The sequence below is a fragment of the Haliaeetus leucocephalus genome, unplaced genomic scaffold, assembly GCF_000737465.1.
Source record: "Haliaeetus leucocephalus isolate CR32 unplaced genomic scaffold, Haliaeetus_leucocephalus-4.0 Scaffold151, whole genome shotgun sequence".
Classification (NCBI taxonomy): domain Eukaryota; kingdom Metazoa; phylum Chordata; class Aves; order Accipitriformes; family Accipitridae; genus Haliaeetus; species Haliaeetus leucocephalus.
In genome coordinates, this window is record NW_010972587.1 from 2,377,613 (window position 1) to 2,392,477 (window position 14,865).

Below are 14,865 nucleotides of genomic sequence, written 5' to 3' on the forward strand. Positions count from 1 at the left end.
GTGTGCGGTTTATTTTAAATAAGTGGTGTATTGCAGGGGAAAAGTTGTCATTGCTCTTTTTGCAGCGTAGACTTTTGAACAAAAATGGCTGATTATTCAAATTTAGCTTTAATGTATGCTAGGCTGCAGTATGTAATTGCTCACCGCATTTCCTCGTGCAAAGACTCAAAAAGTCTCGTAAGTAAATTGCAGCCTTGGTGCTGAGATTCCTCCCAGGCAGCTAATGGCTTTGGGGTTGCTCTCTGTCAGATCAGAGTCTCTTTCTGACACCATTATTTTTCTGCCGGCTTGACTTGCACCTAAGTGTCAGGCAGGGGTGGGAACCACTAACCTCAGAAAACTTGCAGGAAAATAAATCCAAGCGAGCGCTTCCACACGTCTTGCTGAAATGTGTACAAAACCACTGGCTGTTTATTACTGTACGTTGCAGCCTGTCATCTTTTTCTTTTACTTTTAAGAGCCATTTTTTGGGGTGGCAGTCACACTTATGTTTAGACCAGAGGTCTCCCATAAATAGGGAATTAAACTTCAGTTGTTAGGAGATGACTTGTCACAACCTTATCAAATGTCTTGTCTGCTCAGCCCTGCTGAAATGTCTCCATATAAAAGGGAAATGGTTATATATTATGTCCTCTTTCTCTGCGTTGGACACCTCTGGGCCACTTGTCACTAAAGTGAGTTTGAAAAGCAGTTTACTCGGAGCGAACCAGGCAAGCCCTTGGACCACCCCCTCTTTCCTGTGCTAACAGGAGCCAAGCTCACCCCATGTATTATATTTCTGTAAATGACATTAAGGATTGTTAGTAAAATGTCTCTTTGGTCTAGCCTGCGCCCTGGTTATCTGTGCCTTAGTAGCTCGGCTGGACACCGCTATTTGCACAATCCAGTGGTTACTCTGAGAGCAAATTAATCGGTTTTCTGCCAAAGCGCTGACCTCCTGTTATTGATTGACCTGGCGAACAGCCCTCTGCTGACAACGAGGTATAAAAAAGGGACTTCTGAGTACATGAGTGTCATTAGACTCTGAACTGCTTGGAGCCATGAGGGTGATACTGTTGGCTGTGGTTTACATCCCGTTCACCGTGGCCGTGGAACGGTAAGAAAACACACCCAGCATCACTGGCGCGTCTCAGCTGGCTTCCCAGGGTGACCCGTGCTTCTTGCTACCTGGGGTCTCAAGAAAGAAACACATTTAAAAGAAGAAAGAGTATATGAGAGCTCTAGAAAGGACAAACAGTTAATTTTTTGTGTGTTTATTTTATTTGCGTAGAATCCCCCTCATTAGATTCAAATCTATCAAGAAACAGCTGAAGGAAAAGGGAGAATTAGAGGAATTTTGGAGGAATCACCACCCTGACGTTTTTGCCAGGAGGTACCTGCATTGTTTCCCTGCAGATATTGCTTTATCAGCAGGAACCACTTCAGAAAGGCTGTATGATTACATGAATGTAAGTACAGTTTTGGTAATGCAATCATAAGGACTCGTTGTTCTCTTGAAGGCAGATTATTTTCGCCAGCGCATTTCAGGTCTAGTCTCTCAATGAAATTATAGGGCTTGAGATGGCTCGTTGCTCTGCGCTGTAAATATTTGATCATAAAAAAATTAGTTTACCAGTCTGCAAAATAAAGCACATATAGATCTACGTTAGCATGGGACCTGGGTAGAAAGCTGATGTAGTCCAGCAGTGATAGTCCTGTGGCAAGTTTTATTTTTGTATAGACCTGTATTGGACTTGGTAGGTCTCCAAACAAATGTGGAAGGTTTGCCAGTATCAGTCTTGGCTCAGGATTGGGTTTTTAGAAGCTGAATCTGATTACTTCATTTAGATATTGTCCTCGTTTTGGCTGGGATAGAGTTAATTTTCTTCCTAGTAGCTGGTATAGTAGCGAGCAGCTGTGCAGTGCTTAGCTGCTGGCTGGGGTTAAATCGTGACAGCTGTATTCTGTTTATCAGAAACTTGCATGTTTGCATGTTATAAAAAATCCCCCATATCTGATCACATGGAGTTATAAATCAGTGATAACAAAGACCAGAGTAGAGTTTTTATTTTTCTGCTTTTACCTCCTGAGCTTAATGTGTATTAAATATTGGAGACTGACCTGGGTCTCACACTAACCTGGCTGAATTTACCAACTAAACTGAAAAAGGAAAAATATGAGTTTCATTGGATCTCAGACAGGCAAGTCAGCAGGTCAACCATTTTGTAAACTGTCCTTCCTTTCATTTTGTCCATTTGGATGGTCTCTGTTTTCTGTTTTGATTGGTTCTTCTGTTATGCTTATCTAAAGGAAAGCTAAATTCTAGAAATGTTGTGGAGGCTGCATCTGAACAGGGAAGGAAAGGGAAAGCCAAATTAATTCAGCAAGAACTTCCTGACACTTGAGGGCATAAAGAAATATGTCAAGATGAGCTAGAGATGTGTGTGAAGAACAAAGGAGACTGAAACATTTTGGCCTGCTTTAAAGCTGTCAAAGAGGGATAAATCTCAAAATGACAAAAGAAAACTCACTTCCCCAGTACATCCAGCTAGCACCAGGAACAGTTTTGTGGAGGTTTCAGTGCAGTGTGTGTGTGGTTTTCCTGGGGTTTTTTTTTGGATGAATATGTCTTTGAGCTGCCTCACTTCACAGATTAATCGATAAAGGTTTGTTTAATACAGGAAGGAATAAAATCCTGCTGAATAGCTGGATATTCTCTTAAATGGCATGCTTGCTTGCCTTTTCATGATTATCTCATTCAGACCTTAAACTCCGGGGTCAAAAACTATATTCAGTGTATTAACAAGTATGCACTTGAAGATGCATATTCAAGTATTTGTATTGCTACAAAAGGCTTGGCACTGGCTATTGCTTTTCTATCTGCATTTGAATTCCAGAAATGCCTCTTCCTAAAAATAGGTCTCTTAATGCTGAAGTGCTCTTCCAGGGCCAGATAGGGGCACTTAGACACTTGCATTCGGGATGTGGATAAGCTCTTCACTCCAGCATTCCCGTGTTCACAGATTATCTCCGGCCTCTGTTGGTATCCAGGGATGATGGTCAGCGGTTTCTTTATCCTCTGGATGAACTTTGTTCAGTACATCAGATACAGTCTGTGCAACCGAATTCATTTTTTGACTTGCTAATAGCTGCTAATTATGAAGGAAAAAGCCCAGCCACATATGACAGCATTTGTGCCACCGGTCGGAGCCCTCTGAGGCCGGCGGAGGCGGGTCGTGCTCTCTTTGCATCACTGATTTCTTACTGACATCAGTAGGGAGCTGCCTGAAAGCCTGCGTGGTGGTGCGAGAGCTTATTCTTGGGGTTGACCTTGCCACCGCTGAAGCTGGTGCAAGAGGGCTTGTTGACTTCACGGGGAACCCAACTGCATGTTTGCTTAAAAGGCTTTAAAAATGCCGTGCTGTTACACACGCAGCTGGAGTGAAATCAGCTGCCCGCAGCCACTCGTGGAGCCAGACGCACTTCCCTGTGATGTGCATTTACGTTTAAATGAAATTGCACCAAATCCCCTGAGAAAGCCTTGCGGGATGCTCCCAAGTCTGCTTTTTCCTTAGGAATAGCTGACCGGGAGGCAGCCCGGGGCTGACCGGGTTGTTCCTCCCCCAGGCACAGTACTACGGAGTTGTGAGCGTCGGCACGCCGCCCCAGCGGTTCACCGTCGTCTTTGACACCGGCTCCTCCAATTTTTGGGTCCCTTCCGCTTATTGCATCAGCGAAGCATGCAGTAAGAACCGTTACCCTCCCTTATGCTCCTCGTGCCTTCGGGTACCTTGGCCACCTCTCCTTTCCCAAGGGGCTCGCCTGCATCTCGGCCGGTTGTGCATCGAGGAGGGGGCGCGAGGCCGAGACCTCCCCTCGGTGCGCAGGTGTCGTTTGTTTTGTGTAGGGGTGCACCAGAAATTTAAGTCCTTTCTGTCGGATTCGTACGAGCACGGAGGGGAAGCCTTCTCCTTGCAGTACGGCACGGGACAGCTTCTGGGCATTGCTGGCAAAGACACGCTGCAGGTGAGCGTCCACCTAAAAAGGGGGGTCCGGCTCCAGTTCAGCCAGGTTTTCAGGGGAGTTTAGATACTGGCCTTGCCCTGGAAAACCTTGCCTGGCTTAGGCAAGGGCAGGGTGAGGTCTTACCAAGCCAGATATTGAGAAGTGTGGGTGCTGCTCTGGCTTTGGGCTACCCAGACAAATCCTTAAGGTTTTATTTTGCATTTCTGCTTCTCTCCTTGGGTCCCGTCCCGGGTTTATGAAGAAACGTCCACAGAATTAAGGTATTAAAGGGAATCGGTGCAGCCTACCCACCAAATGGGCAGCTGCTACGTTCATGCAAGTCGCACAAAGATATCCAGGCTTTATAAACTGAATGAATCCATTGATACGGATCTGAAACATGGCTAATTTCTTGTAATTGATGGTGTCTTTGCTTTCAATTGCGGGTTTTTTTTTGGTACCAAACAGATAAGTAACATCTCCATCAAGGGACAGGACTTTGGCGAGTCGGTGTTTGAGCCGGGAATAACCTTTGCCCTTGCCCACTTTGATGGTGTGCTGGGCTTGGGCTACCCCTCCTTAGCAGTGGGCAATGCTCTGCCCGTGTTTGACAGCATCATGAACCAGCAGCTGGTAGAGGAGCCGGTCTTCTCTTTCTATCTGAAAAGGTCAGTCTTTAAAGTGACACTGCCAAAAAAGAAGTAAATTTATTTTAATTGTTGGTAGAGACAACTATGTATAAAGCTTTAACTCTATAATTTCCCCCATTTCTTGCTTTTTGGTGTTTTTTTTTTTTTTTTTCAATTTGACACTGAAAAATATGGAGTGAAAAGGAAAAATTGTTATGGGGAGGACCATGAATTTTTGGACAGGGTGTTATTCTTGTTGGAGCTGGTCATAAACAAAAGAAAAGCTCCCAGCTCAGACTCACCATGTCTGAGGTGCCAGAGGTTTCCTTCTGGCCCATGGAGATGAACAGAAATGCCATGCTACACCCAAGTAACCACATGTTGTTCCCTAATCTGGACCTAGCTGTAACTCCACCAATTTATCCAGTGTTTATTCTGAGGTGAGAGTAGCAACTGGCTTAACCTGCTCCTGATGCCTATCTTAGCCCTTGGCAGCCTACAGTAAGTCTTCTCAGAGGTTGCTTGGAGGCTCTGAGCTGGGACATATGCAGTTATAATTTAGAAATAATCCCTTTCAGCCATCCATATCTGAATTTAGAAAGGGCTGTGGTTTGTCTTTTGCTTTTTAAGTGTAATCTCATGGGTGCATGCTGGCACACTCCCGTGTCTGTGTTAACCTGTCTTCTGCTTTCAGAGGAGATGACACTGAGAATGGTGGTGAGTTGATTCTGGGGGGGATAGACGATTCTCTCTACAAAGGTTCAATCCACTGGGTCCCGGTCACCGAGAAAAGCTACTGGCAAATACACCTGAACAAGTATGTATGTATGTATGAAATACCTGGTGGAATTTACCTCCCCGGGTAAAACCTGCAGAGACAGAAACACCTGGTGATACAGATGCAGGAGGACTCAGCTGCAGTGTTTTACCCTTGTGCCTCTCAAAGTCGGGGTTCACCAGGATGAGACCGGGGTTTATTAGCTCTCTAAATCTGCTGTGACATGGGTAGCTGGTTTCTGGGGGAGCATGTTAATATGTTTTGATATGATACACCAGTGGTCAAGCTGACCACTATTCAGTTAAGAGGTTAAGGCACCCAGGAACTGAATCCAGCTCCGGGTCCTGCTCTCATCCTTCCCATTAACCTTGGTCAAAGTAGTCAGAGTCCCTTCGTTCCTCCTCCAGCTGTGTAAACTGATGAGGACACATCCCTGTGTGTGGAGACAAATTCATCAGCAGGCGGCAAATGATGAGGGCTGTAGGAGGCCCAAGAGAGAAAAGTGGGTCCACAGACAAGACATCTTCCTCATGCAGTTTCCTTTGATTAATTTCTTGTCTTCTAAAGACATTCTTATCTTTTAAGACTGGCAAAGCTTGGCAGCTAGCTTTAACTTCAGTCTGTACTCCGGTACTTTAGCTAGCAATAGTATGCTGCTTCAGTCACAGTGTATATGCCATTTCCTTAAAGATGCTTTGTTTTTCACTTGCAGTATAAAGATCCAGGGTCGGGTGGCATTTTGCTCCCACGGCTGCGAAGCCATCGTTGACTCGGGCACTTCTCTTATCACCGGCCCCTCTTCACAAATCCGGCGATTACAGGAGTATATTGGGGCAAGTCCATCGCATACTGGAGAGGTAAAAACTATAGAGCCAGAAAACAGCCAGAGAGGAAGAGAAACTGGTGTTTGGTGCAACGAGCTTATAGGGTGGGAAAACAACTGAAATAACTGTTCAGAAAGGTCTCAGGGAAAGCCTGGATTCCAGGAGAGCACTGGATTCAGAGCCATGCTGGTTTTGACCCATCTGCCCCAGCCCTCATCCCTGATGTCCACCCCTCTCCTGTACTCGTCAGTGCTGGTGTGTAAGGAAATAACAGGGGTGTCAGTTTGAGGAATCGATCTCCACATCAGAGAGAATTTTCTTTTGCAAAATCAGAGGAGCGCTTCCTTTCAAAGTCCCTGGCGAGAGCCGTCGGCTGGCTCGAGCCAGGAGGGGTTTGGCGCTGACGGCCAGCCCCGTCAGCAGCAAATGGAAAGGGAAAGGTGTCGTAATTACAGCCTGATAACGGCTCCACTGACAGCACCTCTGTCAGCTTGCAGCGGAGGGGATGGTGGTGTGCTGGGGGCTCCCGGGAGGGATGCTCGGCTCTGATGCTCGCGACGCTGGCTCCTGCCGGATGAGCCACGGGGTGTGGGACAGACCTTGCCGTCCCTCCTTCTCCCTCCTGAACCTTATTCCTCTGTCTCCTCGCTGGTTTCCCTCTCCTCCCTGCTGCTCTCTTCTGCATCCCCTTCGCCGATGCTCCCCACCGCTCCTCCTCGTCCCTGCCTGCCCTCCGAGGAGCACCTCCGCCTCCTCCAGCAGGCCAGCACAGCCTCGATTTATCAATTCACGCTCTCCCTGGGCCCACACCTGCAGTCCCCAGCTCCCCACGCCTCGCGTGATCCGAGGTTGCTCGAGGTAGGTGAGGCTGTCCCACCGCCTTTCCCACGGGGCAGGCAGGGTGGCTCGGCCGCCCTCCGCATCCTCCCACCGTGGCACGGCCGAACCCTCGTAACATCTAAAAGGGTTGAGATAACAAGCCTGAGACGGCTAAACCCACCCGCCTCCAGGGAAAGAGCAGTTTATTTTTACCATCCCTTATTGCTGGCCCTTGGCTGACTCCCGCGGGTAATTACTGCATCGCCACAGCTCCAGTGCCCCAAGTACAGCTGCCGCGTACGGCCTCTGTTAACGTCGTAGTTGTCTTGATCCTGACACAAAACTGCACTTGGAAGAAAATTCTTTGCACTGGGCAAGGATCAAAGACAAAGTGGACCTTTGATCTGCCTCCTTTTGTAAGAGGAGGACCTGGAGTGTGCCATCTGTGTAACTCCTGAGGCTTCTGATTCTTTCTCAATTAACCCTTAAATTTTGTTTTCATTCCAATTTTCAGATACATGTCAAACAGTACGCTTTAGTAACAAGTTGGTTTTATAATGGTATATACTAATGGATATAGATAAAATATGTATTTCCAATGCATTTATATTAGTGTAATGTAAACAAGAAACAGGCCGTTGCAGTATATGTTTATATACTCCAGTGCTGACGTAAGAGCACTCAGCCAGCATCTCAGAGTCTGCAAAAAAGCATCCTGAAAACAAGACTTTCTATGACTGTTTTTGTAGAAGCCCCAGACAGGCTGAGTATATTGGCTCAAATTTATTCCAGTATAAGTGGGTGCATCCATCAGTGATTTTATCAGAACTTTTATCTCTTTCCAGCAAAGATTAATTTGTTCTGGACATACTAGCTATGTAAATGAATTACGTCTTGCTTCTCGTATCCTACAAACCATTATACTGGCTTTTTTACCCTTGTCCTCTGTATCCCGTGGTTTATTTTTTCTAATGGTACGATACCTGATAAGTATACACAAGATTTAGAGCTATGTTTTCATAAAGCAGATTTAACAACAACAAAAAGTAGATTCTTCCTTCTAGGAAGCCTCTAAAACAATGACTTTAAACACTACAGTTTACAGCAAAGATCCCTCTGGGGCTTGGAGCATTCTGCAGTGCCATTTAACACGCCAGTTGTTTCATGAAATAACTAGAAAGGCCAGGAAATGATCTTCTGTGTTACTGTAAGGGAATGTATTATTTATGGAAATTAATGACCATGCCAGAGTTTAGTCCTCCTTCTGCTCTTTCTACTGCAGGGCAGAGTATAAGCATAAAGTGCTGTATTCCTCACTGGCTTTTTTCCCCTAAAACGACGACGTTATGGGAGGGAGTGGGGTGAAGCCGCAGCCATAGGACCCTCCTTGTGTGGGCTGGGGGCATCGGAGGACTTTTGCTCAGCAGACCTTGCTAATATGGGTTCCCTGGGGCTCACACACTCGGTTTTGTTTCTGAGTTGTACGGGGGGGATGTCAGAGTGCCCCTTCGCCTCGTTCCTTTTGGGTCTCGCAAGGGTTTTCATCAGCCCTGGGTCCATAGGGGCTTTGGTGCAGTGGTCCGGGCTGCTGGGCTGGTTTGACCCAGTGCAGGAGCTGGAAAGCCGGAGGGCAGTGTTGGGCCATAAGTCAGCCTGATGCTGCTTCTCTGCAGTAAATTCACTATTACCTGCCGCAAAAGCCTGGAATTCAAAGGGCAATACTTAAAAAAAAAAGGCAAACCGGTCCCGTCTCAAGCAGTGCACCGCATACAGTTTCTCGTAGACTGCAGAAGACTCTCCAGCTTGCCTCACATAAGCTTCACCATCGGACACCACGAGTACAAGCTGACAGCGGAGCAATACATCGTGAAGGTGCGTATCCGTGGCCTCCCTGTTCCCCGCTCCCCGAGCTGGGGCTGGAGCAGGCGGCCGCAAGGACACGTGCTTTCCCTTCCAGGAGTCTATCGAAGACCAAACCTTCTGCATGAGCGGCTTTCAGTCTCTCGATATCACCACTCGCGCCGGCCCGCTCTGGATTTTAGGAGATGTCTTTATGTCCGCTTTTTACTGCATTTTTGACCGCGGGAATGACAGAGTGGGATTTGCAAAAGCTGTTCATAGGAAGGATTACTACTGAGTTGTAATAGCATTTATTCTGCCTTAACCCAAATGTTAATGTAATGATCTTCAACGCATATGTGAAGACAGGCTTAAACTGAAACTCTGGACCTAAATGCAGTCGTGTCGTGCCCCTCCAGGTTGTAAGGGCTTTGGGGTGATCCTTGTCCCAAATTATATAGTTTGGTTCAATCTCTGTATGTTTACAACTGAGAAACAATTCTTTTCCTGAACAACTGATGGACGCCACAGCTCTCAGGACGAAGTGAAAACAGCTCAGCACTCAGATTTGCAAAAGAGCAGGAAGGATAAAAATGCTGAACAGTGCCAGGCTGACAAGATAGCACTTACAAGTGGGGGAAACTAATCCCTGTCTGGTCTGGGTATCCTTTTTTCTTCTCGTGTGCTAGTTTCCACTTCATTTCCTACTGAATTCCTTTTCCTCATTATTTTTCATGGTTGGGATTTGTCGAACCTGGCTTCCTTAGTGCTGTGTAAATTCTCTTTATATGGGCTTGCTCCAACCAGTTTATATAAAGAAGAATTCGACCGATGCCCGTGTGACCACTACGCTTTCCACTACTGTCCCTTGCACGCAATTCCCTGCTCCTTACACCATCTCTCAAACCTGCTTTCTCCCTTGGGTTCATTCTCACCTGACACTTTTTTCCTCTTTTGGGTCTTGGTGTTTAATGTCCATGTCTTAGGTCAGGCGCCGCTTTTAGCATCTGGCACCTCTGCCCGTCGGCCGTGCGGGCGGCTGGGAGCAGCGTCTATTCGCGTTACAAAACCCAGACTGCAACCCCGTGCGAAGGGAGCTGCAAAGGGATACCGCAGCGTCCTTCCACCTCACGTGAGTTATGAGACCGACCCACCAGCACTAAACATCTGCTGCCGCTTGCTCAGCTGCTTCTTGCCAGCAACAGCAGCAGCTTCAGCGCCGGCAGAGAAAGAGCCGCAGGTCGCCGCGCTGATTTGGCAAAAGAAGATTCACCTAAATTATACTCATTAGAGTATTTGGATTGCTAAAGCTGTCACTGCCCCCCGTACGTGGGAATAAAACCGAACCAAGCAAAATCTGCTTTGGGCTTAGCACTGTTTCAGTGTCATTTTCTGTTTTCTTACGGCAGTTTCTGTGCGGCGAGGCCAGAGAGCAGGGGAGGAGAGGGTGCAACAGCAATTGAAAATTCAGGTTGTTCTGTGGCCTGGAAGGGAGAGATGGGGCGTGTTGGGGCTGCTTATATCTCCCTAAAGGTGAAAAATATCTGCAGCCCCAGCCCCGGGCACCTCCCAGGTGGGAGCTGGAGACCGGCCCCACCGCGGCATCGCTGGGGCAGGGGCTGGTGGTCCCGGGGGACTTGCTGCTGCCGCCTGTCTGGACGTGCCTGGCACAGACCAAACACAACGTCCATTAGTGGCCTTGGCAGCGTTACGATCACGGCCCTTTAGATTTCAAGGCTTCTGTTGTAGGGCGCAGTAAGTATTACTAAAGCGAGACGGTTTGCGTGTAGGTGGCTCTGAAACAGTATTTCAGATCTTGCCTTCCAGTATGAAATACTCCCTCTCTCCGGCGCACGCTTTCATGACTCTCTATTTGCAGCCACACTGTGTTACACATTTGGCATCCAGGCTGTCAACCTCTAGCAACGGGGCCTCCGCTGCCAGTCGTCTCTTTTTGCGGACAAGATTGAGCTGTACGAAGTTACCGTGTGTGTTCAGGCCGATCTCGACTTGTTTCCCTTTTGTCCATATCACTCTTTAAAAAACTGAGTGACCATGAGCTAACATATTTGTCTAGAAAATGTCATTTGTTGGGTCGTAAACCAAGACAAACAAACATCTATAAAGCCCTACCACCTGTTTAACAGCAGTGGGGTATTTTTTTCTCTACTATGCAGCAGACTTAACACTCTGGCACATGTCCATTATTTCTAAAATATGTATATATTCCTCAAACATGAGCTTGCAGTCAGAGTTAGAGATCTGTTATTTATGATGGGGGATTTTAAGGGTGGTGGGACATGTCCCTACACCCGGTTGGTCCCTGCACCGACATCTCAGCTCTACGAATTCCAGTGCAGAGCGTGAACACATCCTAGAAATATGTGGAAAGTCAGGCAGCACGTGCAGGGACCAGCCCTCTCTTTGTTCTGATATATCTCATCCTGCTCAAGATTTAACACCATTTGATGGGAGCAAGCTGCTGTTCCGGCCTATTTGTCTATCCTGACTCTGTTCTCTCCTCAATCTTTTCCAGCTTTGCCAACTTCTGTAGGTCTGCCTCGCTGTTCGTGGTAGACATCAAGCTGGCTTGTGTGGTAGGTCGAACCTTTGCCAGAAGTGCTTCTTGACAGTTCAGTACAGTCAAGACAACTGTTTTTCTCAAAGTGCCTTTATTCATGCAATAATTCAACCTTGTTTATACCAGTGAACATGAATTGTAAATTGTTGGGTTTGCTAAAATAGTCCATTTACCATGCTAAGGCAAATAGTTTACCGAGAGAAGTGCCTAAAAGAGCACATAATCCCAAAGATAATTTAATACAAATCAGAGCCTGCAGATGTTTGCAAAAGTGAGATAACAGACTAAATGAGGAGAGGAAATTTTTCTGATAACTCATCCCAGCACTAGCTTCTTTACAAGCAACCAACAGAATATTATAGCTAACCTGGAGCTGGCCCGCTCTGTGTGCGATGCTATTTGTGTATTGCAGATTACATTGTGGGACTTCAGAGCTGTCATTGCTAATTTAATGTGCATCTCCATGTCTAACAGACACCTCCGTGGGACTTAACTGAAGCTTTTATCTACCCACTGGCTACTGTGTGGCCACCCTGAGCCTCCATCGAAGAATGAACACAGTTGCTGGGCCAGGGAGTGCTGGCAGAGTGAGTGGGAGAGGTCACAAAATCATCGCTCCTGAGATGTGTAACGTCCTGGTGGAAAGCAGCAGCGTGTGTCCTAGGGAGCGGCCAGGCTGAGAAGATGATGGAGGATGAGCAGAGCTGGACGATGAGAAGCTAGGAAGGCTTCTTCAGGCTTAGCAGTGCCGGGATGAAGCATGCTGGTGTCTGGGTTGGGGAGGACGACCACTCTGCTCCAACACCTTAAGCCCTGGTAGAAGCTGCGTGAAGGAGGAGAGTGAGGAGGTGTGGTGGGACTGGACCCTCGCTGCAGAATTGTAGTGGGCACATTACAGTCATCTCTAATTTCTGGCTTAAATTCCCTTACGCAGTTCCTCAAGCTTACATACTGCAAGGAGAGAGCTAGGTAATAGGCCAGACTTCCTCCACAGCTGCTGAAAACCCTTCCTATACATGCACAGCTGGGAGGGGTATGGCCAAACTCCCCCTAAACCTGTATTGCTCTCCTGACTTTAACAAAGTGCTATAGAGGAGTGTTTCAGGCTCCCAAGGAGAGCAGCAGTTTAACTTCGTGTCTAGCTGTGTGACTGGAGCTGTCTGGGGATCCTTAAAATGTATCATTTATACTTAAAATTTACCATTTATTAAAGTTAAGCTCACTGGTAAATGGAGTTCCTTGGCAGTTGCAGAGGCAACTAAATTGAGAAAATATTGAATTGGAAAGTGTGGCTTCAGCTAAAAGAAGAAATAGGGAAGAAAGAGGATATGCTGGAGGAACATCTTTTTTTTCTCTGCTGATGTAGGGAAGGGAAAACTATGTGTTTCCACCATTGTCACAGGCCAATAGAGACCTCTTCCCCAGGGAGAGTCAGCAGCCTGGGGCTCTGATGACTGAAAAGCTAGAGGATGCTGCCAGAAGCTGGGTATTGCCTAGTAAAGGCCAGCCAGAAAATAGGACTGCTAGGCTAAGGTGCTGTTTATTTCAATATAATTTCACTTTGTTGAGGTTCTCGTTTTGTTGGTCAAACCTGAACATCGCAACCTGATTTGCCTGAGGACTTGTTGCGGAGTGGCAAGGGTGAGGTTGCACCAGAGCACCTTACTCCAAAACTGTGATCAAACCTCACTGCTCAGCTGCTGTCAGAGACCGGCGTCACCTCATCTCATGGTGCGAAGAAGTGCCTCCGTAGGTGCCTGGGAAATTTGCGCTTGGCTTTTCTGCCTGCCTGAAATTCCCATGATATGAGTTTAAACAGCTCTTCCTCGGGCTAAGTGTCCTCTGCTTCCTAAAGCGATGGGGATACATGTGCTTTTGTCCAAAGTCTTTGAGGGATTTGAAAGGGTGGCACTGCTCAGACCGTGTCTAACGCACACCAACAGGAGCCGGTTCCCAGACCGAAACAGAGCTGGATGAAGCAGAAGTGGGGAGGGTGGTTGATTTGTTTTCAAAGCCCCCCCAGATGAGATAGCAGAGTCCTGCTCTATGGGATAGCCAACTGGAAGGGCTCCTCACCTATGCTGTTGGCCAGAGGAGCAGGAGCAGGCAGGTCCATTCATTCCCTTCCCAGCTTCAGGGGGTCCTGAAGACTCCCAGGAGCCACTGGTGCTACCAGTTACCCTGATAGAGATGCTGGTTTGTTGTCTGAAGTGCAACCTTCAGAACTGGGTGGCCTTGCAGTCCAGACCACTTGCTGGCTGTTGCAGCCCCATAATTTTCTGCGTCTCCCCTCTCTCTGTTCTTCCCAGCCCCTGAGCTACCTGGTCACCCCCTTGTCCAGGGAGACGACCTACTCGGATACTCACTCGTAGGGGAGTCGCACCCTGGACTGTGTTTGTGTAGATGTGGGTGAGAGCTAAAACCAAAGAGCTGCCGCTGCTTTCAGGGTCTGCTTTGAGACTTCTGGCAGGAGCAGCAGAAGAAAGGCCAGGCTGCTACTGGCAGGTTTAGGGAGGTGGCTTGGCCACCCCTGGAGCAGCAGGAGTCACCGAATGCTGGCTCGGGTTTGGGTTCAAGGAGAGCGTGTGTGGTACATCTGGGCAGCATGGGAACAGGGGAGGGAGGAAGGAAGCAGAGAACAATTTTTGCTAGCGGTCCTGGGCCATTTGGTTGTCTCCCTGGGATGACCGCAGCCTGTGTGCTTCCAGCTGAAGATCCCCGCAAGACTGGGGCCCTAAGCTCAGCTGCCCCTGCAGCTCCATCACCTCTTGAGAGAGTGCCACAGCCCTCCCATCACGAGGGAGCGATGGGAATGGCCTTTTACAATAAACAGCCACTTGGTATGCCACATACGTGCTCCAAGGAGCAGAGACCAAGGCTCAGCCCTCCCACGCCCAGCTCATCAGCAGTTTTACCTCTTCCATTTTTCTTAATGAGGTTAAACATTTGATCCTTTTATTTTTCCGCTCTGTAGTGGCATAGCTTCAGCAGGGGCAGGCTCTTGCCCCGCACAAGCGAGGAGCCTGATTTTTCACGTGTTCCACCAGGCAGTGGGAGATGGTGGGCTGGATGTCTCCAGGCTGAGGAGGGAATTGAGCCCACACCTCCCCTTCTAGCCACGTGAGTAGAAACCAAAACTGTTGGTGGATCTTACAAGGATGTCATGGACCTTAATCTGAAGGAATGGCCAAAGGTAGCCGTGTTCTTAGGGTGGATCCAAAGTGGACAGAGCCACCTCCGCTCTTCTGATAACCTTAGTGTTTCCTCTAGGTGAGCCTACACAGCTCGCTGCCATGCGCGCTGGCTGGTTTGCATCCACTCCTGAGGCTCCCAGTTCTCCCCATAAACATTTTCCCCACAGGGTCATAGATTTCAAGCCAGCAACCAAGTGGCTTAAAGCAGGTCACCGCA

General features: G+C 47.9%; 1 protein-coding gene across 1 annotated transcript; it reads left to right on the plus strand.

Annotated features, from left to right (window-relative positions):
* Positions 1-1,040: 1,040 nt before the first annotated feature.
* Positions 1,041-9,171, plus strand: LOC104828230 (cathepsin E-A-like). Its single transcript, XM_010561767.1, has 9 exons — positions 1,041-1,096; positions 1,271-1,448; positions 3,607-3,724; positions 3,887-4,005; positions 4,453-4,652; positions 5,308-5,430; positions 6,104-6,248; positions 8,808-8,906; positions 8,992-9,171. The coding sequence occupies exons 1-9, from the start codon at positions 1,041-1,043 to the stop codon at positions 9,169-9,171; spliced, it is 1,218 nt and encodes a 405-aa protein (XP_010560069.1).
* The last annotated feature ends 5,694 nt before the right edge of the window (positions 9,172-14,865 follow it).